We start from the raw sequence: 25747 nt of genomic DNA on the forward strand, positions 1-25747 counted from the left end.
TCAGAGTTTGCTCAAAGTCCTCAACAGCAGAGTTCAGTACCTTCTTGAAAATTAGAACTTAAGATGCAGTGACAAGAAACTTGAGATAAAATCCAGTCCCAGATCAGGCATTATATAAAAGACGTGACAAAGTCGGTATTAAGACAAAGAGTTACACCCAGCAACTCCACATTACCGAAAGCAACTCCTAAGCACTGTGGAAGTTGCACCTTCTTCAGGTTCTTTTTGCATACACAAATCAGTTTTGTAGCACTAGTTCCAGTACAGATGTAATTTCCTTTAATACCAGCAAAAGAGCCATCAATTGCCTATGTGACTGCAAACAGTTTTGATACTCCCACCTGTACCAAGGCTCAGAAAAAGAATAAACTATCTCACAGCATTTCAGTGGGGTACCTAATATTAATGATCAGCATCAAAATATCAAAGATGGAAGATGAATCCCAGATCATCAAGTCAACCAGGAAAGCGTCTCAGGGGAGGCTCCTCTCGACCTAAGCCAAGTCTAAGAAACTTTTATAAACCCAGAGTCAGCATATGTGTCGATATAAATCCACTTCTGGAGTCTTCTGAACAAAGAAGTAATTTTCTATTACTTTGGGGCAGCCATTACAGAGTTACAATATTTAGTCAACCTTTTACTTCTACAGTCGTTAATCATGCACCATTTAACTACTGGTTTGTCATTTACTCTCCTAATCCTTTTCAAATCCTTCTGCTTATTTTCCCATCTTTTTTCAATCCCATTCTATGTGTCTTGCTAATTACACTCCTTCGGTGTCATAGGCTGTTTCAACACAGACACGTTGAGCCAAAGGTGGTTTGATCACTTGCTGTGTTATACGCCCAATGAATCGTTTGCTGTTGCGACATTTAAAATATAAACAGTATTACTGAAAGATGATCAACTGTACTTAATTATCTGGACAGCTACTTATAACTCTACGGGAGGAAGGGTGAATGGCCATTTGGTGATGTACTTGAAAATAAGGTTTCTAACCTCGTAAAAAAGAACAATGAGAAAGCGGGGAAAAAAGCCTAGGATTTCCATCTTCTCAAAATAAGGAATTCTGCTCCCTTGCCAGACAGCAATTTTGCCGTGTCCTGAGCCAACCATTCCTGCCGGTCTCGGGAGACTCTCCGTCTCCAGAAGTCAGCACACGAGGCCAGCCTGAGAGTCGCAGGTCAGCAAAAGCAAAGTCACATCCAAATGACAGACGCCAAAAACGGGTGATAGATGAATGTGACAGAGCAGATATCACCTGAAAATGTAAACACAATTTAATTATTCATGGCCAAAAGGAAGAGAAGAGGCAGTGTGATGTATATAAGAGAAAGAAGGGAAAGAAGGAACAGGGGGGAGGAGATGACTGACTGCTGTAAGGAGCGATGGACTAGCTCTCACAGGTACCCAGAGCATTGGAAATCTCAAACAAGTGTACAGGTCCACAGCTTTACTCCCAGCGACAAGTCTGACTACACAACTCAACATCGAGCCAACGCCATCCTGAACACTTCCTCTCTTGAATCTCAGTTTTCATTTCACTTCTACAACAATGTCTTGGCCTATCGTGCCAGTGATGCAAACCTTAAAACCACACATACATACTGCAGAGATGACTTTACTAAGAGCCTGGAAGAGTAATCGACTCATTCGCCCCAGAGGACAGCTAACAGAGGCTGGTGAGGACCAGTTATATGCCACCATCGTTAGCTACTAATTCAGCATCTTCAAAGAAGATGGTAGGAAGCAATGAACACTTCCACCTCCTCTACGCCAATGTCCTCGGAGGTGGCTAGCAGCCCACACCGAGAAAAGCGTGCAAAGCTCAAAGGGGAGCTGAACTCAATGCACTTAGTACAGCTTGGAGAGTACCATCTAGGCATGGTTTCTCACAACACCACTTCCCATTGAAGCCAAAATGTTCAACTAAAACAAGTGAAGGACCAAAACACCTCCCAAAACAACATCAGCACTACGCTGGAATTGGTTGGGCAGCTGCCACTTGCCAAGAAAAACGCTGTGGACACAGTAACTCCCAAATACACTCACGTCATGTAACCTGATTAGATCAGCAGTTTGTAATTCATTTAGAGTGTGGATCAGTCCTCACACACCTTTTGCTACCAGTAAGACCTACTGAAAGTGATGAAGAGGAATCATTATGCATAACACCCGCAAGAACTTGCTGTAAACACATTTGGCAGCACAGGGAGGTTCCTTTATGGCATAATCCATTTTTATATACACCTAATATTTTCAGGTTTTCAACCGATTGTCAGTGTGTTTGTAGAGGCTGTTAATGAAACTCATTGCTAAAAGCAGTTACAATTCTGTAGCTATTAATACAACGTGACATCAGTTATGTCAGCTTCCGAGTGAATCACAGTTGCAAACCTGTAGGTGTTCGATAGCTGGTTGTCAAGTCGAAATAGAACATTGTTAAATAGAATCCAAGTCTGTCCTAGTTTTGCAGCTCTTTTCCCCTTTCTGCACTGCAGCCTTAGTGGACTGAACACCTGCACGTCTGAAGAGATAAGCACAGGACCATCAAGGGGAAAAACAGGTCGACTATTAGACCACTTAAATCGGCAAGTTTTAAAATGTTCACTTTTGACTGCAATTTCCTCTCCAATCTGATGACTATAAGAGCTTAAGAGAGCAGGTCACTAAATCTTTTCCAATGTCTAAACCTTGTAAGATGTACTCATATCAAGATGTTATGCTTTTTTTTCCCCCCCTTACAAACTGAAATAAAAGGCTGAGAATCTTTCCTGACATAGTAGTTTAGTATTAGAGCAGGCAAAATCCAGTTTCCAAACCATTTGCTGAATATCAGAGGCCAAATGCTGCTTTAATCTGCATTACTGACACTTGCAGAACACTGCAAGTCAACTTGTATTGGTACAACTCGCACATAAAAGCACACTCTTAACAAAACTGACAGAAGCCTGGGAAATTATTAATGAATATTTTGATCAGTGAAACATTTTCAGGTCATCCTTTGTCACTGCTTCGGGATTCACTCCCCCCCCCCCCAACATTTTTCATGCTGCTAGTACAGGTGACCTTTGGAAACCCAGTCTTAGGGCTCTAGAGGAAAGGTGTTTTAGGGAATAAACAGTTTTCTAGATTTCAGGAAATTAAACAAAATTATGGCCTGAAATAAGGCTTCCTGATTTTCATAGTCAATCTGTACTACAAGCTTGCTGTCTCTCTGCAGCAGATGGCTGCAGTGAAGACTGTGAAAACAGAGAGTCAAATTCACCAACTAAAATGGACTGTGGATAATTTGCCTGGTATTATTCCTAGAGCAGCAAGCCAAATTTTGCCTCAACTGACCATGCAATATTTCATAGAGCTCTGTAGTAGGTAAGCCAGGCAGTACTGAGACAGAAATAGAAAAATATTGAAATAGGGCCGACACGATGCCAGGTTTAGAGGCACTTGGCTTGGGTTGGGTCTTGGGAAAAATTGAGTTTAGGACCTAGTAGCTGCCTCCTGTCCAGAAGCAGTAAGAGTGTTTCTGCAGAGACAGAGCAGACAGGTCAAAGGAACAGACCTACTCCTGTTACTAGGCAGAAGCTAGGAATTCAGTGGAAACAGATGAAAAACAAATTTATAGAAAGATAACTTGGGACTCTGGCCTGGCTCAAAGCGGAGCCCTGGGCAAAACAGGAGAGCTGAGAATTAGTGTGGTGAAACAGTCCAGAAGTGGGTCCTGAGGAACAGATATGATCGAAAGTCAAGTTCTGCTCCTTCCCCTAGTCTCAACCTGTACTTTCTGAAGTCTCACATTTATCCTCTCAGTCTCTTCAAATGAAATACTTTAGGCCAGATGTTAAAATCACAAGCACTGGGTTTTATCATATATGATCCCTTTACGCTACAGCACCATTGTGTGAGAAATGGCCTTGCTGTGCACCCACAGACCTAGACTGCACATCCATAGCTTATGCATATGGGGTCGGCAAATCGTTAGTTAAATGACTGTCTCTTTACCATGCAATTTTCAGAACCTATGTGTGCACAATAACTAAACCAAGATCTCTCTACTGCTCTTACAAAGTACCAAGCAGAGGTGAATAATGTGCACTGGTGGAAGGTCCATGGGCTGCCATACAGAAAACATCTTTACCTTTATTATTTCTTGCCAAAGCTCTAGCTTATCAATAAAATATTGAGAACAGCTTTCTCTATGCCAAGGGAAAGGAGCCAATAAACATGTGTTGCCTGCACAGTGAAAAAACCCCATGAGGCTAATTTCGGAAAACGTCACCTGGTAGAAATACAGAAAGAAAAGGGGAAAAACCACAGGGGGAATGCTGAGAATCCTAGAGGGACATTGTTACTGCAGTATAAAATATTGAAACGTTTATAGGCAGGCCAAAGACAGGAGTGAAACCAGGCAATGAGACTCTACCCAAAGACCTCAGGCTGGTCCGGAGCAGCTGATGGCTCCTGCCAAGGAAGGGGAGGAGGGAGCAGACTGCTGTTGGGCTGCAGATGGAAATCAGCACTAAGCATTCTCCGGGCTGAAAGGATCGGACCTAAAACAAGACTGGAGTGTCTTCACAAATTGAGCAATCTCGGAGTCGCCTGACAAAGAGCTGCGAGATAGGAGTGTGGATGCCTCTGACGCCAGGTACGAAACAGCTACTGCAGTGAGCTGTCTGATCACAGAGGGAAAGTGCACTGCTTTTTCAGTGCAGCAGAAAGCAAAACCAAGTGCTTTTAAGATTAATTATGTGAAAGCTGCTATGCTAAAAGAAGGAATACTTGCCTTATTTAAGACCCCCGAAAGCCCAGAGAGAGCACCTCTTCCACCATCAGCCCCATAACTACTAGCAGTCACTGAAGAAATCCATACGATCAGGATGGATGGCCCCAGATGGATGAAGAAAGTACAACGACGACAGCACGCACTGACACCGCGGTACAAGAACGGGTGTCATGGGATGCTAACGTTACCATGGAAATGTCCTCATACCACATAACATTTTGACACTGTCTGTTTTCTGCGAAGCAGCAATGATGTGGCAGCCTGCAAAGCCTGCATGAAACGGCTGTTAGAGTTTCGCCACGGTTATTACTGCTGCCGGCAGCCAATTCAAACTGTCTGGGTATTGGATTTTGACCAATCTGGCAGCTCCGCTTTCTGAAGTGCACGAGGAAGCTTTTAACAGAAACAGTTCCATAAATCACCCTGATTTAATATGCACTGTCTGCCAGCCTGAGCACTGGCCTGCATGCCTTCTTTCGGCATTGCTTGCCCTGCTTTCCAGACCAGGATTTTCAATGTTCCTTCATCAACTTCTCTGAATTGCAGAATCCAAGGGAGAGCCTGCTCCTCTGCTCGAGCTGGCTTTGTATGACCAGAGCGGCAGAGTCTCAGCCCCACACTCACAGGGCTGCAGATGATTTTCTGAACTGCTGAAGGCAGGTACAGCCCCAAATCCCATTCACTTTCAACAAATACTAGAGACCAAAACTCCCAGGCATTTTTGAAAATGCCCAACTTTGCATATTTCGTATTTAAAACAAGCAGAGACTCTTGGTTGTCAAAACAATGTTCATTGCAGAAAGCTTGTTTTTATCTCAAGGCACATCAGGTAATACTACCTAACTTTTTCCTGTCTACTTACATTGAAACAAAAATCCCAAATCTGGAGAGGATGCAACTGTGGACTATGTGATTCACAAAGGCAGATGTACATGGATCAACCCACACAAAAAAGTTTGGTTTTTTGACAAACGTACCAAAATCAACATCAAAATGTAACACTGGGTTATGACAGCAATTCCTGAAATTCCTTCTGGTTTTGGGGGAACTGGGGGGAAGCAGAATACTGTCAAGCCTCTAAAGTTAGTCTGGACCACTATCCACCTTTATCATAAGTTTTAATTAAAACTACTATAAAGGTGAAAGGGCTCTGCAGAACTGCTGCAGAGCAATTGCTCTAATACCACGGGCCACCAGTGTGATTTCATGGCAGCTACCAGGGCTTCAGAGCCAGAGGGACACCAGCATGAACTGAACATAAGAGACAAAGAAAGCTGCTGGGTCCGCTTTGTCATGATACCACCATCCAGAAGTGAACCGGCTACAACAGCTGGAAGTCTAACAGGCATTAGAAAGAGGAAAAGCCTTCTCATTTATTTTCCTGACAATCTGATTAAAACCCAAATATGGAGGTAAAGCAGCAACCTTAAAATCTTGAAGCAAATTTTCCTAACTTTTCACTAGTGCTGTGATGTAATGCGTCAAATACAAGAAAGGGAAGGTAAAGAGTAAAAACAAAAGAAAAAAACACCCACCCACACAATCCTTCCAGGATGCTGAGAAGTGCTAAACAGGGAGCTGGATTTCCAACAAAAAAAAAATCTTAAATCTTCTTAGACATCTTGGCTGCAACACAATTAACATGTTTTCCATCCACGTGGCAGGATACATTCCCTGCTAACTGTAAATACGCATACTGCTGGTGGGCAGCTGGCAAAAGTCCCACACCACTGGGAAACTGTCACCACTGGGAAACTGTCACCACTGGGAAACTGTCACCACTGGGGAAAGTCAGCCTCATCCACACTGCCCATGGAGCCGAGCGAGGGGCAGGCTTGCCCACACGCTCCTGTCCGTTGGTGACGCTGCTGTTTCCTTGCCAAGGTGGGTCATTCTGCAGGTCTGAGCCCACCAACAGCTGAGCTCTTGCACTTAAGAGGATGGCCAGCTCCAGAGAGGGACACAGCCACGTGTGCATGGGGAGAGAGACTACAACCTCTTAAATCAGATCTGTCACCAATGTGAAGTACCATTAACCACAATTATCTTTATTCTAGCTATTAAGTGTGAATGACACCTCAACAGTCCCTTGAACCGAGCATTGCAAAATGAGGCGATGAGAAGGTGCCTGAAAAAACAGCCCACTCCAGATGCACTGAAAGCAAAGGTTTTCAAGGATGCTGCACTTCACCCGTGGATCCTCAGTTACAGAGCTCTCCTCTGGCTGCCAAAACTATCCACAAAACAGTGCAGTATTCCTGGAGCCCAGAGGACAAAGCACCTTATCACAGCCATTTACCCCACCTCCCAATCCCACAAACATCCCAGCAGCGTGGGTCTTGCTAAACAACAGATACAGAATTCAGACCAATACCGATGGGATAAAATAGCTCACCCCTCCAAATCAATACAAGGAAATTGAATAAAGGCACATGTAAAAAGTAGTAACTTCAGAACATTGAAAAAATTAAATGCACAAATGCCAGAAAGAGAATGAGTAGCCATGCAGCAGTCCTGCAGAGAATTATCTGGGAAGTGGCACGGATCATACCCCGAATGTGAGTCAGGAGTGGGGACACTCTTGCAAAGCATGGTGTGTATTTACAGGGCTATTGCACATGAAGCGTGGGAGTTATTCCTCCCTGCTAGGAGCCAGCCAGCCAGCAGCCAGAGCACTGTCCACACTGCTCCTCCTGCAAGATCCCGAATCCAGCAACAAGGCCAACATGATGCTTGGAAAACTGCTCCATGCAAAAAATTTGATCAGGCTTCTTTGGTCCAAAAATCAAAAGGCTGCAGAAGGAGGGGCAGGGATGCCAGGCAGTGATGGTCGTGATTATGGTCATTTCCTGGGCTGGGATCACTGGCACTGGGAAGAACAGTTTTGCGATGTGAAGAGTTGCTCTAAAACCAGCAGTGATCAATTGTTTCCCATATTGCTGGGAGCAAGATAATAGTAATCTGCTTAAACTGAGCTAAATTTTAGGGTAAACTTCAATAGGAAGAGGTTAGCTAGTTGGGGAGCGGACACTAGTGACTCCTCAGGACCCCTTCTACATCTACATTTCTAAGAATAAGGACATGCAGACGTTAGCACGAGTTCCTCTTAGTCATACAACAGTTTTGAGAAAAATGTGACATTTACCTCTGTACACACCGTACTCTCTGAATTGTTGAGCGCTCAAACATTTTAGACTGGCTTCTGCAAGGCTGTACGAGTTCTTTGTGTATCGGACAAAGTTGATAAAACACTCCAATGGCGTGAAGCTGAAACATTATCTGCCACAATGATTTAACTGTGGCTGGATTTGGTTAAAGGATAGGGCTGCTGAGCTTTGCTTTATTCCTACATGAAGTTAGGCTGTACCAGGGCTTCCCAGCCTTTACACGCATGCTATTTTGCAAACGCAAAGCCAAATATGTAACTTAAATGCAGATCCCAAGGCAAGCATAGTTTTACAGGGAAAGCAGTGTGTGCCTAATTTGTGCATGTCATCAGCAGATGATTTAAGCAATGGCACCTACTGAGGCATTATTTGTGTTGCAGGATCATGACACGTTCCCATACAGTATAGCATGGTTTTCACACCCTCTCCCAGAAAATAAAACCAAACCTCAAAAGAACATCATTTGGCTAGATGGATATTCAAATCGTGTTGAACAGTTCTGCAGAAGACCAGAAATCCTTATTCAAATATGCTAACGGTGCTTCATGACCAATGTCTGTCGGGAAGAGAGGAGAAGATGGGAGGGTTGAGAAGCCTGTGTGAGCCAGGTCTCACTGCCCCACTAAAACACATTAACAACTTGCAAACCGTTTCCTAAATTAAAGTGTTCACATTTCTAATCTAACTGAAGGCACTCAAATACGAGCAGAAAGTGCTTCAGAAAATAACTGCACAGCTAAATTATTCCTCAAAACAACTACTCCAATCAAACTTAATTCTTCCCTACACAAAGCAGATACATACGTTCTGTCAAACAGAAATGTTGAAGCAAAGTACTTACAGCGTTTCACAACTTGTCCTGATGTAGGAATCTGACAGAGTAAAGATAATTTTTTTAGCCTGGAGAAGAGAGTGCTTTTGAATTAATAAATGTTGCATTAAAATTAACTTCACATGAAATAGAAGCAAAAAGGAAACAGTCTCTCCTAGATAGAAAGCTTTCCAGGGACAGACTCCTCTATTTGGAAGTAAATTGACAGCAAAGTAAGAGAAAGAGATATCCTTCCCCTGTGGCTGGCAGGGGTCACGTATAACCAGCCCTCTACAACTCCTGCACACGTGGCTGAAACAGAACATCTTCCAAACACCTACAGCGTACGTCAGGCCAGATGCAGTCACCTCCGAGGGAAGGAGACAATATTGTGCTTTCCCATGACTTCTGATGTGTCCTGCAATAAGCAGTGCTAAGGGGACAGCACAGTGCCACTGTCAGGAGGCCCATGACTTCATCCACGTACCCTCTCCCCTGTGAACCCACACCCGGATGACCACCAAGGACACGTCTACGCAACACATCGTGGCACAGCGCTTGAGATCCCAGAGCCAGCCGCTGCTTGTCTTCTCCCCCATCCTGCATCATTTAAAACAATTCCTCAGCCTACATCCAGCAGCAGCATGAGGCACAGGTGGATGACCCAGGTTGGGGCGTGCTGGACGACTCTGCCGGGGTGCCCAGTGGGAGACAGGAACGGGCAGCAGCTGGTGCCGCGGGAAGGCTGCCCGCCACGCTGAGCGCTGACCGATACCACGTCACCCTTCCCCTGTGCTCTCCCATCTGTCTATCCGTACCCATCTGTTGGGTTTTGCCACAGACTGTAAGCTCTTTGGGACAGAGACTGCCATTTTGCTTTGCATTTCTACAAGCACAGCGTGAACTTGGCCGAGGACTACGGCTCTCACATGCGGCCGCAACACCAAGAGCAACACAAATGAGGACGAGGTTTCAAACCTCTTGTTCCTAGTGCTGACTCATCCACAGGGCTCCTGCTCTCCTCTGGTCTCACATGGGCCCAGGAGAAGACAAAACCCATCCTCTCTAATAGCAGTCTACCAATCGCACATGCAGGCAACAGATCCAGCGGGCAGAAAGCTGCCTTTAGTGCACAGGAGATGTAAGGAACAGCAAGGTTTGTTCAGCTCTGCACCAACTAGGCACATCTGCCGCGTAAGAGTCAGTCGTTGCATTTATGATCTGGGTTAACTCATGAGCGGGTGCGAGATCAGTAACCTCTGCAGGTATTATCCGCAGCATCTTCTTCTAGGCTGTTGGTCCATTTCATACGCTTTCCTCTGATGAGAGACGGATTTGACAGCAGCCCTTCTAAAATTGTTCTAAATTTTAATCCATTTATAAAACAAACATCTGCTTACCTAGAGCTAGAATGTGCCCAGCAGGGAGAGCAGCATTTCTTACAATCACTAGGATAACCTATGCCCCTTACTGTGCAAGAAGATGGAAAAGCCATGGCTTCTTCTGCCTTCTGCACCAGCCAAGAGAGCTGGCTAGGTGCACAGCAGGGATTAGGCCACAGGCAAACTCTCTACGTACTTGTACATTCCAAGACTGATTCAGATTTGTCCTGCAGCATCCCTGGAGTAATGCATTGCCAGATGAGCCCTAGAGTTTGTGTCTTTGCAGGGTTACAGGGATGAACTATCATTTCATTTGTAAAAGATTAATAACAAAAATAGTTAATATTCCAGCTGTGCAAATAATTTCCCTTGTCCTCTATATGTTTGCCATGTGAACATGGTTACTTACCTAACAACTAACGAAACTAGTCGGAGACTTACAAAACTTCAAAGGTAACTTTGGATGAAGCAAAAACAGACTAAACACCAAAAGGACTTAACATGTTTGATATATATGCATTTAAAAAATATGCAAATGGACTACTTAGAAGACTTGAATCATCATTTTCTTTAAAAATCATATGTACCCCAATCCAATACAGTGTTGCAATTGGGAAATATCCATGGCAACTTGAAAACACACATAGGGGCTCCCTCTATTTAGCAACTTTGTGACGCTTTAACATTTAAAATTATAGAGAAGTTCAATGTTTAAAATTATAGAGAAGTTCAATAGATAAAACCCAGACAAAAGAGTATTCTAAACTACATGCCCACAGCACGTTCTTCCATCCCAACATTTTAAATGTGTTTATCAATCCATTAAATTAGTATTTCACATAGCTTCTCTTCAAAGCAATTGATCGTAACGCAGCGCATCTGCCAGTACTTGATAGTGGGGGAAAGCAGCAGCCTTGGCTGAATTTTATCTCTAACTCAACTCTTTTCTGAACGAGCAGCTGACACGAGGAAGGCTTACCGTCAGTATCTAGGAGACATTTTGACTTTGGAAACCATTTTCTCTCTGCCAGACACTTGGCTCCAGCTGGCTGAGACACGATTTGATTCTGCCATCTCATAGCCAGGGCAGAGGTTTGCCAAGCTGGACAGTCCCTGTGCTGGGGTCCTGACCTGCAGGACCCTTACACGTCCCTCACAGCTATTCTGTACCTTCCCCTGCTGCCTGATCAAAGCCTCTCTGCTCTCCACACTTTCACGGGTACAAGATCTCCGTAAGGAACACATGTGTTTCCCCTTGTGCAGATGCTCAAGCTGGACTTCAGGGCAGCTGCATTTGCAATAGGACCCATGGCTATAGTCTCCCAAACACCCAAATCTGTGTCCCTTTCAGGGCATGCCTCAGATACCTTCTGCCAGTGCAAGTGGGTTCCTTCCCGAGGAAACCAGGACATACGACACAAAAGAAAGGAGCTGGAGCATGCCTGCACCTCACCCACTTAAGCCACAGCACAGCTGGAGCACACAGGCCTGAGAAGTGCTCCTGGATCCTGCATTTTAGGCACAGAGGCTTAAGAAAACCACATGCCCTTCAGCGATTTTCGTCATTTCCCTATTTGCATTTCTTTAGGTGTAGTCCTTGTCCTCTGTAGTACACAGGGTCCTCGTCTGGAAGCTCTCATCTCTTCAGAGCTGAGGACTGCTTCTGGCTTCCCGACTCCCAGCCGGATTCCTGTTACTGCTACCAAAACCTGCTACTGTCCCTGCTACTAAAACCACCTCCTCTCTCCTGCCCAAAGCTCACTGGGTTTTGCACATGCAGCTCCAAGTCAGGTGCCATTGCTCTTTACCAAAACCTCACGTTCTGATCTGCTCTAGCAAATTCTCCAAACTCCATGCTCTGCACGTGGTACAAGCTGGTTCTCCTCCACGCCAGCAAACACATCCCCATTAATCTTAAGGATGTCCCTTATCCTGGACTGGGCAGGGCTGCGCTAAGGCTGCTCTTAAAGGTGGATTTCATACACCCCCATTCCACAATCCCACAATTTTAAATGTGAACTGCACCCAGGACTCACAAGCTGCCTACAAGGCAGGTCCCCACAGTCATCGTGAATCTTCAACACCCTATTTTTAACCCCCATGCACTTGCCACTTGGCAGCTCGGTCCCTTCCGACATGTCGCCACATGAATACCAGCATACCGAACGGCTGATTCCAGCCAAGACCAAGACCAAGCGCATGGCAGATCCTCAGGACAGCTAAGCCTTGTGTTCACACTGTTAGAAATAGGCACTGATTTAAGACTCGTGTTTCTAGAAGTGCGCACACATGATTGATTTTTACCTCTTTTTAGTCTACTACCCGTAACTGAAAAATTATCACAGCTCAGGACAGACATTTGCATAAGTTAAACCAACAATTATGATGATAATAACCAGTTTCAAATTCCTTAATTTCACTGACATTGCTGGGGACCTCAATGGAGACACTCAGTCAGCAGGAAGGACAGCAACATTACCATGCCGAGATCAAAACAGTTATTAACCTGGAGTCCTTACACTACTGAGTGCAGACAATAATTTCTGTTATTTCAAAGCCCCGCTGCAGCTTACTGGTGAACAGAGCTCAGTGTTTGCTCAGAGTATCCTCTTTGTATACGCAGCTGAGGAATGAAAAGGCTATTACAACATAGGAGTGCAAGTCCACATCCACCTCTTTGGAGAGACAGCCACGCAGCCTTATTTGCCACGGGACACATCTGAAACTCAATCACCCTCATGCCCTGGAAGCATTCAAAAGTGATCCAGTTTCTTGCTCCAAGTCCTACTGCTATCCTGCCTACGCTGGCTGCCTGCTTCTGCGCACTAAGATATAAGCGGGTATCACCTGCATTCACTTTGTTGCCGAGAACTCAGCCCAGACACAGGCGTGGTGTGGCAGGCAGAAGAGTTGTGGAAGATGAGAAGAGCCTTCTCACCTAATGTCCAGCAGGTGGACAGCAAAGAAGAACAAGAGGGCCACGGCAGAAAAGGAAATATTCTATAAGTAAAAGCATCTTTCAAAAGCAGAGCCATTTTTCAAGACTAAAAGTGAGAAATACTGGAACCCAGAAGTATTGTTAGCATTGGCCAGATGTGGCTAGCTATGTTTCCACTTCGCCACGGCTCTCAGTGTAGGCACTCCTGCAAATTTCCTTTTACGCTCCTTTAATCTGGCCTACCCATAGTAACTTAAATGAAACACCCCAAGAATTTTTCTTTTTTGTAGATTTGAGCTCTCATTAGGCTGTTTTCCCTTTTCAGAGGAAAACGTCAAGTTTCCTTTAAGCTTGGCCATTTATCAGCCCCTCTTCTTTTTCTGTAGGATGACTATTCTGAAGATGTGGTTCTCAGCTTCAGACAAAATGGATGATGTGTCTGTTTGAAATAGGATTGTTTACTTTGTCAATGCTCGTGGGATCAATTTTGTTTTTTTTCCTGCCATCTCTTATGGAGAACATCTTGTCAAGCGCAGTATTCATCTCCCTGAATGAGGGCGATGAATCAAGATCTATTTTTTTGACAGAAATCACGCTGCAACCCAAACTGGTCAGAATCTCTCTCAATTTCAGGAACGTGCATGGGTATGAATAATACAGAATCTTGTCTGACACAATTTCAGCATTTCTTTTATCATTTCTCTTTCATGACATTTATTTTCTTGAGAAAATTATACGCTTGTGGTTTTAATGCAAAAAATACAAAGCGGCACACATTCTTTCTTGCTGTTTGCTCATATGTGTCTGAATACACACTCATAGGCACAAAACACAGGAGTGATACTGCAATGTCCCCCCTGTGCTGAACGTTACCCCAAGCAGCTTTACTAATGAGAGTAACTCAGGCAAGCGAGATCCACTAATAAGCTGCTGGAGAATGAGGTCTGAATTGTAGATTTATTTAATTCAGAGACAAGTACTTGTGTTGTATTAAAAGCAGCCTATTAACACTCACGCATAAGCATTCACTAAGTGTGAACAAATACAATTCAGTGCAGAACCATTTTTTTAAGCACTGGAAAAGGAAACGTTCACTTAAACTGTCACCCCGCTCAGCAAGAGGGGTTGGACACCAGGGAATGAAATGCTGTTCAAGGCATTGTGTCAGGTTCTCGTACTCAGGCATGTCTCATTATCAATCTTTTCTGAAGCAACAGCGCCGAGACTTCCCAAAGCTCCCCTTATTGTCTTGTACACTCCTCAACATTCAAACCAAATATGAATCACCAGCATAATTTTGAGAACCAAATTTAAAAAAATACATCTGTTGGAGGATGCAATCTTCTGCCTGACTCCCCTGCACAACGCTGATGACAATCCTAGGTTAATCACACAGATGATGAATTTATTCTTACGTCAATTCCTTTAAAAGCAACAACGTTACAGGTGTAGCAGCTAGCAGGCTGATTTGCCCATGTATTCCTGCTGGCATCTGCACATCTTGGGATGAGCCGCTAGACAAAGGAGCATGCCGGCATTTTGAGGGATGCAACCATGACAGCCAGTGTTAAAATACGCCTTAGTTACCAACTTCTATTATTTGCTGCTCAGAAGATTCACTTAAAGGTTTGATCTCTGGTACAGTGTGTACTGTGAAAAACATCCTTCATTTATAAGTGAGCCGCCGGGAACGGACAAAGTGCTTATACATCGCTCTCCATCCACTCCCTCCTATGTCCTCCCTACCCACGCAGCTGCTTGCTGCCCTCTTCTCCCAGCACCTTCTCCAGCACCCAGCGCCCTTCCTTTCCCATTCAACCCAATTTCTTTCCTACTTTTCCTTACCTATGGCCCTGGTTTTGAAGCTTGGTCTTATTTTATGACCACTGCCAACTCTTTGAGGCCAGAAAGGTTTTTATGAAGCAGGCAAAAATCACCGCGTCCATTCTGAAAGGCTTTTGTACGTGTTTTGCGATCAACTTTGCCCTCATTTAAACGGAACCCCTTTTATTCCCCTCTCCGAAAGCGGCGTGGTGTATTGTGCTAATGACCCCTCAGAACAATTAGCCTGAGAGTTCATTGTGTATAAATCAGTGGCAGACTGGACACAAGGTCCAGCAGAACGGATTCCTTCTCCCTGAGCGCTGCCCTTCACCACTTTACACAGCTCGGCACAAGAGGAGGACCGGCGCATAAGCCGCTCCATTTGCAAACACCCCGGTTTTGCTATCGACTGGAAGAGGGAGCGCGTTTCATCGTCATGAAAAAATTCTCCCTTTTAATCTCCGCAGGCGCACGCTTCCCTGCGCAAACCCTTCAGCACCCCAGCCCCCGGCACCCCGCTGCACACAAACCCCACGCTGGAAACCCCCTGGGCAGTGGAGGGGGACCCTTACACCCCAAACCCGCGGCGGGGTCAGGGCTAGCACCGACGCACCGCAAACCCACCTGCGCCACCTCCCAAGCCTGCGCCACCTCCCCTTGCTCCCACGGCACCCGTGGGTGGACACACACACACGCACGCTGGAAACCGGCCTCACACCCGGCCCCTCCGACACCCCCGGGTCTCCCCCCTGCCTTGGGGCGCCCTCCCCTCCCCACGCACACCCCTGCCCCCCCTTTTACATCCCTACCGCCACGCGCCCCCAGCCCCACTCGCGACCGAGACCCACCGGCCCGGCTGCAGCCCCCCCCCCGTACCCGCGTCCTCCTCGTCGAAGCTGTTCATGCAGGGGAAGTAGATGGCCAGGGCCTCGAAGGAGGCGGAGAGGCTGAGGCGGCTCTGCGACCGCTCCATGAAGAGCCCGGATCCGGGGGCGCCGCCGGGGGTCTCGCCCGCCGCCGCCGGCGGCTTGGCCAGCTTCGCCGCCCCATTCTTCACTCGGAGCACGGCCCGCGGCGTCTTGGCTGCGGCGGGGGCCGCGGTGAGGCGGCGGGGCGAGGCGAGGCGGGAGCGCGGAGCTGCGCGCTGCGGAGCGGAGCCACCTGCTGCCGCCCGGCGCTCTGGGCGCCGCCCCGCCCCGCCGCCCCGCCTCACGCCCGGCAGCGCCGCCGCCAATCGCCGCCCGGAGGGGAGGGACGGGCAGCGGCGGGGCGGAGGGCCGGCTGGGGGCTCCTCGTCCCCGCCGCCGTCTTCGTGAGGGGGCCGCGGAGGCGGAGGAGGCCCGGGGGAAGCGGGACGGGCCTTCTCCCGCCCTGGCGGCTCCTCACACGGCCCCGGCCCTGTGTGTGTCCCCGGAAATATTCTTGAGACTTTCAGGAGGTTTCTTCCAAAAGGCGGGGTGGGGAGATAAACGACGCTGGTGTAGTTTAAGGAGCAGCCCGGCCCCCCAGCCCCACGAACAGCCACCTCGGGGGCTGCCGCTCCTGAGGCGGGGGAAGGGCGTCCGCAGACACCCGCGGAGCCTGCAGGCCAGCAGCAATGGGGAGACCCGTCCCTCCCGCTTCTGAGGGATGTTTCAGCCATTGCTCATTTCAGAAGGCCCTCTCTCTCCCCGGAGAAGGCTGCTCCCAACCAGGCCATGATAGCATTTAATTCCGTGCGTTAACTTTCTCCCCCACCCCAAAGGTCGTTGTCATCACCACCCACCAGCACAAGTCTCCCCTCCCCAGGTATCTCTCTTCAGGCACCACAAAAAAGAAACCCCCAAAACCAAAAACCACTGCTTGGAAGTATACAAGGTCCCAGGCAGGAAGCATGTCGACCAAGAGGTTTTCTTTAGTGGTTGATCGGAGGGTTAAATTCAATTGGAAGGCTGCTGCCTGTTCTGGCTCAGCATTTAAACCAGTTCTGCCTCAGCATTTAAACCAGTTCTGCAGCACACTGCTGGATAGGTGCTGGTGGGAACTTGGGGTGCTGTGTGAACAAGTGAATTTTAGGTCCTTCCCCAAGGCTAGCTTCTTGTGTTTCTCTTCTGGCAAGCCTTACGGAGAATCACCAGCTCGGAAGTACCAGCTGTCCACAGGTACTGAACACCGCTCGCTCCGAAGCGGCATAGACATCACGGTATCACCCGTTCCCACTTTGGGGAAGGAAACCCAGCATATCCTCATTTGTTCAGTGTTCAGTGCAACAAAAGCTTGGATGGGATGAGACGGAGCATGTTTTCTGACGGTGACCTAGTCTCCCCAGTGAGGATGCTGTCCCCTCAGGGCACAGAGGAAGATGTTCCTCACGCACTTGGTGTGTCCACCCATCACGATAACCAAAGGCCATCCCACTGAACACATGAGGTGACAGGCCTGTTTGTGCTATTCCAAAATTCCAGATTAGAGCCCAACATCTCTGTAAGGAAAAGTGCAGCTAAAACTACTATACGCTGAGTGCTGCAGAACAATAGCCTGAAGAAGTGTTTTCCTCCTCCAGTGCTGGAGCCTGGCTGCAGACAACCAGAAGATGACTGGACTGGGCATCCTGGGGTCAGTCATTCCTGACACTCGGCTCAGCTTGAGCTCTAAGGCTGTGATAGAGCTAGAGACCTCATACTTACAAATACTGGTTTCGGTTTTATTTCCATGCACAGTAAGCAACATAAGAATTATAGCCCATAATATTACCTGTACTCTTCTCTCAAACAGTTACTAAATCAATCCGTTAAGAGTCTTCCATCTACTGAAAATCCTACCAGAGCTGTAGCCTTTTCGTGGCTGCCAGTGTCAGGAAGCAGCAGGAGCAGGGCTGCAACCAGGGAAGGGCAGCCCCAGCACAGAGCAGGAGCAACCCCAGACACAGTCCCACACCGCGGGAGGTAGAGCAGGGTGGTGATGGCAATAGGTCCTATAGACACACCAGCTCCAAGGTCAACCAAGGAAAGCCAAACACCAGGCAGGCTCACCTACAACATGGCCCAGGCAGGAACTGGGCGTTGGAGGTTAAATGGAGCTCCTGGCAGAGAGGGTGGGTGGGGGCCCCAGGAAAGGCTCATCAGGGCAATTAAGGCCTATTAGTGGACTCCTGGCCCTGATATCCAGAGTTGTCATTACTGGTGCTGCATCCAGAACAGCGGAGGTCATTTGAATATCAGATGCCAAGCTGAGTTTGCAGGGCTTCCCAATAGAAAATATGTTTTTAATTAAAAAACTAATCAAAATTTGCTCTGGAGTTAGTGAGTTACTAGGTTGGGCAGGCAGTAAAGCAGAAGGAACAGAATGAACTTATTACAGACAATGATGACTCCAGGTTTGAGTTTTGAAAGGCAGGGACATCAGTGAGGAATGTATTACCATATGTTTAAGAAGAAATTTCAATAGCACCAATCAAGCCATTAGCAGCAGCTGTAGGGACACAACCAAGTGCATTAAAGCTGTTAAGACAGCTCCTGTCTACCAGTCCCGGCAGCACATTTGGTTGGAGGAGCAAGAGGCATCTGTGAATCAAAATCTGCTTCCAGGTTCCCAGGCACAGGAGCTACCTAGAAGCACTGAGAGCTGCCTTCTATTCATTTAAAGCATGAGAGGAAAAATTTAAATGGGGAATAGAAATTTAATCTCAACCTTATGCTGTGGTCATATAAATGTCTCTTGTTTCACTACATCTTGAAAGTGTAGTGATGGCAGAGGTACCAGTGCCTAATGGACAGCACAGGCCTGTGGTTTGGATAGCTGATCTCTATCCCCAATGCTCTTCTCCATCCTTTGCTTTCTTTACCGGTGCATTGGGACCGAAGACCCTTCTGCTTTAAGTGCTTTGAGATCTATATATGAAGTGCTGAGGAAGACCATCACCATCCACACCACCGTTGTGCACCTTTCTCCATGCTCTGTCCATCTGCCGGCTTCCCTCCTTCTGCAGGTGCAGTTTGAACCCTTTGCACATGCACAGCTTCTCTTGGTCACATCTTCTTAATGCTCCTTTTGTGCATTTATTTCCAAGCTGTCTCACACCTCCCTCTTTACCATACCTATGGGACCGGCCATGCTTGAGTCCTTTCCTGCACCCTTCTGCAACAGAGAGGCTTGGGCTGAGTGCTCTCAGCATCATCCCTTAGCTTTCGTGTCATCTGCCTCTCATTTGTCTGCTACAACATTTTGCTCCTCAGGGCAGGGACCTGCCTAATTCATGTACTGCAGGGCTTTTTGATTACTGCTTGGGCCAAAACATCCTAAACCAAAACCATCTGCCTTAAAGCGAGACAAAATGCATTGACAGCTGGAAATCAGATGGACAGTTAAAGGCGTAATGCCCTCCAGATGCCTGGAGGAAACAGTTTGTTTTGGCTGCTTGTTTAAGGGAAATAAGGATTTGCAGTGAAGCTGGAAACTGTTAGTCCGTAAGTGTTCTTCTTCACTGATCATCATGGACAGAAAGATCCTTGGGAGAAACTTAGAGAAGTGAGCATAAGCAAGGAGGAAGATTCCTGTAATGTTGTAAATAAGCTGAGAGTGCAACCAAGAACAAGTAAACTCAAAGATTTACTACCTCCAGAACAGCACGTCTGTGGCTGCTCTAGTGGAAGTGGTTAATTGATTGTTTCCCCAGTGAAGCAGGCTCTGACTGATTGAACCATGGAAAGCTCGGATAGATTCTTCCTTCTGGCTCTTTTTCTTCCCCCTTATATTTTTGCCTTGAGTCTTAGGTGTCTGGGTCAGCCTAGGAAGTTAGCTTTTATATACTGGAGTGAGAGGATGTGCTGCCCTCTCCCTCTTGTACTCCCCTATGATTCTGTGTATGCCTGTTTGGAAATAAAACCAAACTCCCTGGTTTGTGTGTGTTTCTCTGCCCTGTCTGCCCACTGCTTGCTCAAAAAAGAGTCCACATACTGGGAGCTCAAATGCAGCGGAGAAACAAACCCTGCTAGTGAGAACACATCTCGTGCATAAATCTACTCCGAGTAAATACAGCATCCCTAAAGGTAAGGAGAGTTGAGCTCCTCCTGTCTCATACTACCCCTTCCTTCCCCAGGGCGAAGCTGGTGCTGGAGCCAGGCAGTTCATAGTTGGTAGTAGGCGATGTTCTCCAGCTCCCAAAAGCAAATGCAAACCTGATCATCCCTGCTCTCCAGGGCTCTCATTGATTCCCTTACCTGATTTCAGTTCCTCTTGGTCTTTCTGGGCAGGCTGGAGGGCAGGAGGTGAGACGTGCTGAGCATGGATACACATAACCGGTGAATAAACACCACAGAATGGCCTGGCATTGCCACCCCGGTCTTGTGGCGTTGCATCAGCATGGGATGATGCTAAGAGATACTGACTCACATGCCCAACCACACCAAGTACCACAGTTTCACGGGGCTTGGTTGTCATACGCTTGTATAACAATACACATTTTAACGTATTTATTATTTCTTGTTATTTGTGTTGAGGGAATATTGCAGACTGATGCCCTGAAGAACCAGGCACAGTATAAACACGGAGTGAAAGCCTTTCTCTTCCCCAAGTGCTCACTGTCTAAGTAGTCAAGACAAAGAACAGAAGGCAATATAATTTTTCTTATACAAGTTCAGGGTACAAAGAATGGGAGTTTTACTTGGCTTGTCCAAGACCACATAAGGAAAGTCTCTGTTGGAGCTAGGAATTGAATGCAGATTTCCTGCCTTTATCTCAAGACTGCTTTTCACTAAGACAAGCAACATTCATAAAATCATAGAATCATTAAGGCTGGAAAAGACCTCTAAGATCATCGAGTCCAACCGTCAACCCAACACCACCATGCCCACTAAACCATGTCCCTAAATGCCTCATCTACACGTCTTTTAAATACTTCCAGGGATGGTGACTCAACCACTGCCCTGGGCAGCCTGTTCCAAGGCCTGACCACTCTTTCAGTAAAGAAATTTTTCCTAATGTCTATTAGGAAATATATATATTTTATATATATATATATATATATATTCTAACCTTAGCAAAATGACACTGTAAGCCAGACAGGTTTTACAGTATCCTTTGCTGGTTGGGATCCAGGCAAGCCAGGAGTGCTCTGGTTTGTTGATAGCCCAACCACATACATGCCCTGCTGTGGCACAGCAAGTGCTGTCCTAAGGAGCTAGCCAGAACGCTACGCTGTGTGCACAGTGTAGTTCAAAATACACTGCACTTAAACCCGAAACACCATCTAGAAGCAGATTTGTTTACAGTCTTGCTGTTCTTCCACCATTCTCTCCTAATATCCTGTTGTCTTAGAGTCACATCTCTCTCCTCCTCTTTAGCTATCAAAAACAAGCCCACAAAGGTGCTAAACCACTGGTGAGACAGAGCTGGGAGGATGAGTAACGAGATGCTGAGCCGTCAGCCTTGGGTCCCTTGCTAGTCCTGCTTCTTCTCGCATTTGTCTAGCCAGACTTTTCCCGCGGGTTAAGAGAACTCGAGGCTTCACAGCACATGCTGCACTCTCTTTTTACTGTTGTCATCTACTAAATCTGGACAGGTTCAGCCCATTCAGTGGCTTCCAACCCCTGGGAGCAGCAGTGTGGGAATGGGCTGGGCACTGCCATGGGATGTAACTCAGCAGACCATCTTCTCCTTCACTGTACCTTCCCAAATGTTGGGGGTTTTTTTGTTTTGTTTTGTTTTGTTTTGTTTGTTTATGGTTCAGACAGCCAGGATAGGTAAATGGATGTTAAATCAGGCTGATTCTTTTCTGATTACTAAAATGTGGACCCAGACTGATGAAGTGCAGGGTAGTGGTAATTTGCAAACACATATTGTCTGTTGCAATATTCAGCCACAAGCAAAAGGGAAGAGGAAACACCTGCATGGAGAAAATGCTGTTAAGAGCAGGTACTTGCTTACCCACTTCCCTGATTTATCATAAACACAACACGTCCCCAGGGGCTGTGCTATTCCCCAGCTCTCCAGGCTGGGAAATGCTAGGCACAGTGAGGAAAAGCTTGAGAGAGCTGGGAAAAAGAGGATGGAAGAGCAAAAGCAAGAAGGCAGCCAAAAATGCTGAACTGGAGGAGGCCCAAGGGGAGAAGGAAAGGACTGAAAAGTTTAACCAGTCGGAAGAAGTTTTACAGCCACAGGCAAGCTCAGGAGAGCTGGAGAAAGGGACTTGGGGCACATCCTATGGCCAGGAGCAAAAATAAGACACTAAGTAGGAGCTCATGTACATGAAAAGCTCATCTAGCTCCTCTAAAAAGCTTCAAAAGAGAAAAGCCCACCTGGAAACTCGATCAATAGTCATAAGCATCTGTGTATTAAAATAGCAGGTTGACTGGCCACAAATGATAGAGCAGCTTAGGCAGGTGGGTGTCTGTCCTGCATGGGTGTGAAAACGAAGAGGCTGAACCTGAACCACGGTGTCTTCATTCTACAAAGCATCCTGCAGAGCAGACATTTTGTGGAAAATATCCCGAGGGTTTGGGAGAGGGGAGTTAGCAGATTGTGGCTGAAATAAAAGTATGGAATCGTGCAGACAAACCGCTTCCTTCAGTCCTTTCATTCATACCCTCTCACGGCGTTGGCATTGTCAGAAGCGGAGGCGATGCTGGGAATGACAGGTGGAATTTAGTGCATTTGAATTTTAATCAGCAATTATTGGAAAACACAATAATGCTTCAACTGGTGGGTAATTTAGCTACTTATCCACTCTAGCTGTAAATTTCCAACCTCTTTCCTCCAAGCAAACTAGCATATAGAAATGTATGAATGATAACCAGGCAAAGTAATGATGGCTGGAGAATTAAGATGGCTCAGAAGTACCCAGCCAAATTACATAGCAATAGTATGGCACCCATCCCAGGTCATGCTTAGAAAGATTCAGGCTTACTTCTCTCACTGACATTAAAAGGACTGTGGCTCCACCTGATTCCCCTGTGCACGCACATGAGCTTATGTCTGTGTGTGTGAAAAGAGAGTAAATGTTTAAATACTGTTGTAATGTCAATATTCAGTGCCAAGACTGGGAAGTTCTGCTACCTGTGCAGCTAGACCATTTCCTGGAAGGAATACAGAAAATAGACATCTCCGCTTTCCAATATTAGCTTCTGAGTTTGAAAATGTGAATCTAGGTTTTTGGCTAAGGATGTGTTCATGAGCTAACCCCACGTGCTGGAGTTGAGCAGCCCTCAGTGCAGAACCCAGCCACCCCTGGGAAGCATCCCGTAGCGGGCACCACCACATGCCCTGGGCAGCCCCAAGGCACCAAGCCAGCTTTACGGGGCTTGGGCAGCTCATTCCCTAGTCAGGAGGCCAAGAAAACCAGCAGATAAGGGTATGTGAGCTCTGTGCTGCAGCAACCGGCGTGCTGCTGGCACTCGAGCTAACTGGGAGCTGATTTTGCTTAGGTTTTGCTGCAGTCTGTGGCGTAAACCCTCCCTTAGAGCAGATACCTCTCAGCAGCTCAGTGAATGGTAATTTAATTTAGATTTAATGTTAGGATTTAGGTCCTTTAGTTGCCAGAACATATAATCATGTGGACAAAATGTTCCTTACTGTATCATGCTTCATTTCGGCATTTCTGCTCCCTCTGCAGGAGTGGCACATTGGGGTCATCGATGCTGCCGAAGTCATAGAATCATAGAATCATTTAGGTTGGAAAGGACCTTTAAGATCACTGACCATAAACCTAACACTGCCAAGTCCACCACTAAACCATGTCCCTAAGCGCCACATCTACACGTCTTTTAAATACCTCCAGGGATGGGGACTCAAGCGCTTCCCCGGGCAGCCTGTGTGCTTTCAGACTACCATCCGCTTGCGCGCACGCTCTCAGCCTGGGAGACAACAGGTTTGCGAAATATCTTTTTTAAATGAGTCTGCTGAGTCTGTAATAAGAAGAGGACAGAAATAATCCTGTGTGTGGCTTCCTACAGGTGGGCTTTAGTACTTGTAAAAGTTGTAGCAAATGGATTTGCTCCGGGCTTGGATAGACATTGACAGATTTATAGAGTGAGAGGTGATAGCGGCCACAGCAAAATTGCATCTTGGAGGGAGAAATCACTGCAAGCACTTGAGGACACTTCAAATGTGTTGCCATATTGCGCCTGTGCCTGTGCTGAGGCTGGTCTCAGCCAAAAAGGGCTTTTGTGTCCTGCAGTGCGGGGCAAGACCCTAGAAGCCAATGGAGAAAGGGAAAAATGCTTTTTCTTCATCTCAAAGCCAGCAACAGTTTGGTAAAATGCGTTTGTATTTTTATGGTACTGCCACAAAGGCTGCTTTTACCCTTTTTCTTGTTTTGCCTTGCCTTTTCCCTCCTTCCTTCCTTACAGGTTCCAAAATGGAAGGAAGATTCGTTTGTCTGTGGTTACCAAAGGGGCTAAATTTGTTACACATTATGCACATTTTTCACGATGCGGCATTTTTTGCTGAACTTGAGAGGAATAATGTTACATAAGAAGCCCCTAACAGATTGTTTATAGAAGACTACACAAGACAAATAATTTAAAGCTGTGACTCAAACTGTGTAACTACAAACTGAAGGCAAGACCAGTTATGATCAACCAAGTGGTAACACAATTTTTATCATAATACCCTAAAACATTGCATCAACTTGAAAATAAACAGAGATCTCAATAACCCGCTGTAGTCTTCACCAGCAAGCTCACATTTAGCTTCACAACTCTCTTCTGACTTCTGACATAACCCGTCCTAAAACCAAAAATAATGTGCTCTGCCTTTCAAAATGCCTTATCTATATACGCCCTCAACAGACTGTTCTTTCAAGTGTTGTAACTCCTCTCTTAATTCTCTAATATAGAAAACTATAGGAGGAAATGCAAGGGATTTTGTACTGGGAAGAATGTATATCTTCTGAAAGTTTACAATTAAAGCATATGATAAAATTCACTACCAGCATATCTTGGAAATATATTTCCTTTAGTAGTCTCAGAGCTATTATATTTTATCATCTGTCTATAAAGATACATTGGTTCTGGTAGTACCAGTAAAAACCCAGATAATGTTTTCATGTTTTTACAGAGACTATATTTTACACCAATTACTTGAATATATCACTCCATTTCTTATCTCACCAGTCTTATTTTTATTCCCCTCTTCACATTTAATTTCAACTTTTTTTTACATTTGCAAACTCATCAAATCATTCACCTTTGTCAATCTTTTTGAGGGCATCGTTGTCAACATTCCTAATGCAATTCACACTTTTTGCCAAGGAGAATTCTTCAGGTTCATCCAAATTGCTTCCAATCTTCAAAATATTAGGCCCACTCATTCAAATACTCAGTGAAAGTACTGTAAAAACAGTTTACCATATTTTTTTTACTTTTGCTGCCAAAAAGACTCCCTCACTTTCAAGTTCAACTGTTAAAGTGTTTATCATTATTGCCTGAAAACCTGCCCTTTTTTTACTGCAATTCTTACCATTAAAGGCTTGATGTTCCCCATTTCACGAAGGTACTGTGTTCATTTTCTTTAACTCTAGTAGAAACTATCTTCGGTTTGCTTTTGACAAAATGGAGTTGCAGCAGTGATTCAGGACTGCTGGAAGACTGCTTTAATAAAATAGGACACTTGTCATATGAAAGAAAATATGGCTTGAATGCATCTTAGAGGTCAATAAATCTGCTGCTGGCTGGCTGTAGAGATAACTACCTTGTCTTACAAGGCCCAAGAATTGCTTTTAGTTTATTTCAATAAAATTGTGGGGGATGTAGAAAAATGGGAAGGAGGTATTCACCACTGATTATGCATCAGCACGTATTGTACCAGCTCTTCTCTGGATCCCTTGTGGACTGGGTGGACGGTACAATCCTCATCCTGGGGGTTCA

At 46.0% G+C, this 25747-nt stretch overlaps 1 protein-coding gene across 1 annotated transcript in view; it reads right to left on the bottom strand.

Moving 5' to 3' along the window:
• The window catches only part of RIMS4 (regulating synaptic membrane exocytosis 4), a 60370-nt gene extending 44272 nt beyond the window's left edge, over window positions 1-16098 (bottom strand). Inside the window, exon 1 of the mRNA XM_075166446.1 lies at window positions 15783-16098. Coding sequence (XP_075022547.1) covers window positions 15783-15879 — 97 coding nt within the window. The 5' untranslated portion in view covers window positions 15880-16098. The remainder of the gene's footprint in view (window positions 1-15782) is intronic.
• Between the last annotated feature and the right edge of the window lie 9649 nt (window positions 16099-25747).

Source organism: Calonectris borealis, chromosome 17 (assembly GCF_964195595.1).
Source record: "Calonectris borealis chromosome 17, bCalBor7.hap1.2, whole genome shotgun sequence".
In the NCBI taxonomy this organism is placed as follows: Eukaryota; Metazoa; Chordata; class Aves; order Procellariiformes; family Procellariidae; genus Calonectris; species Calonectris borealis.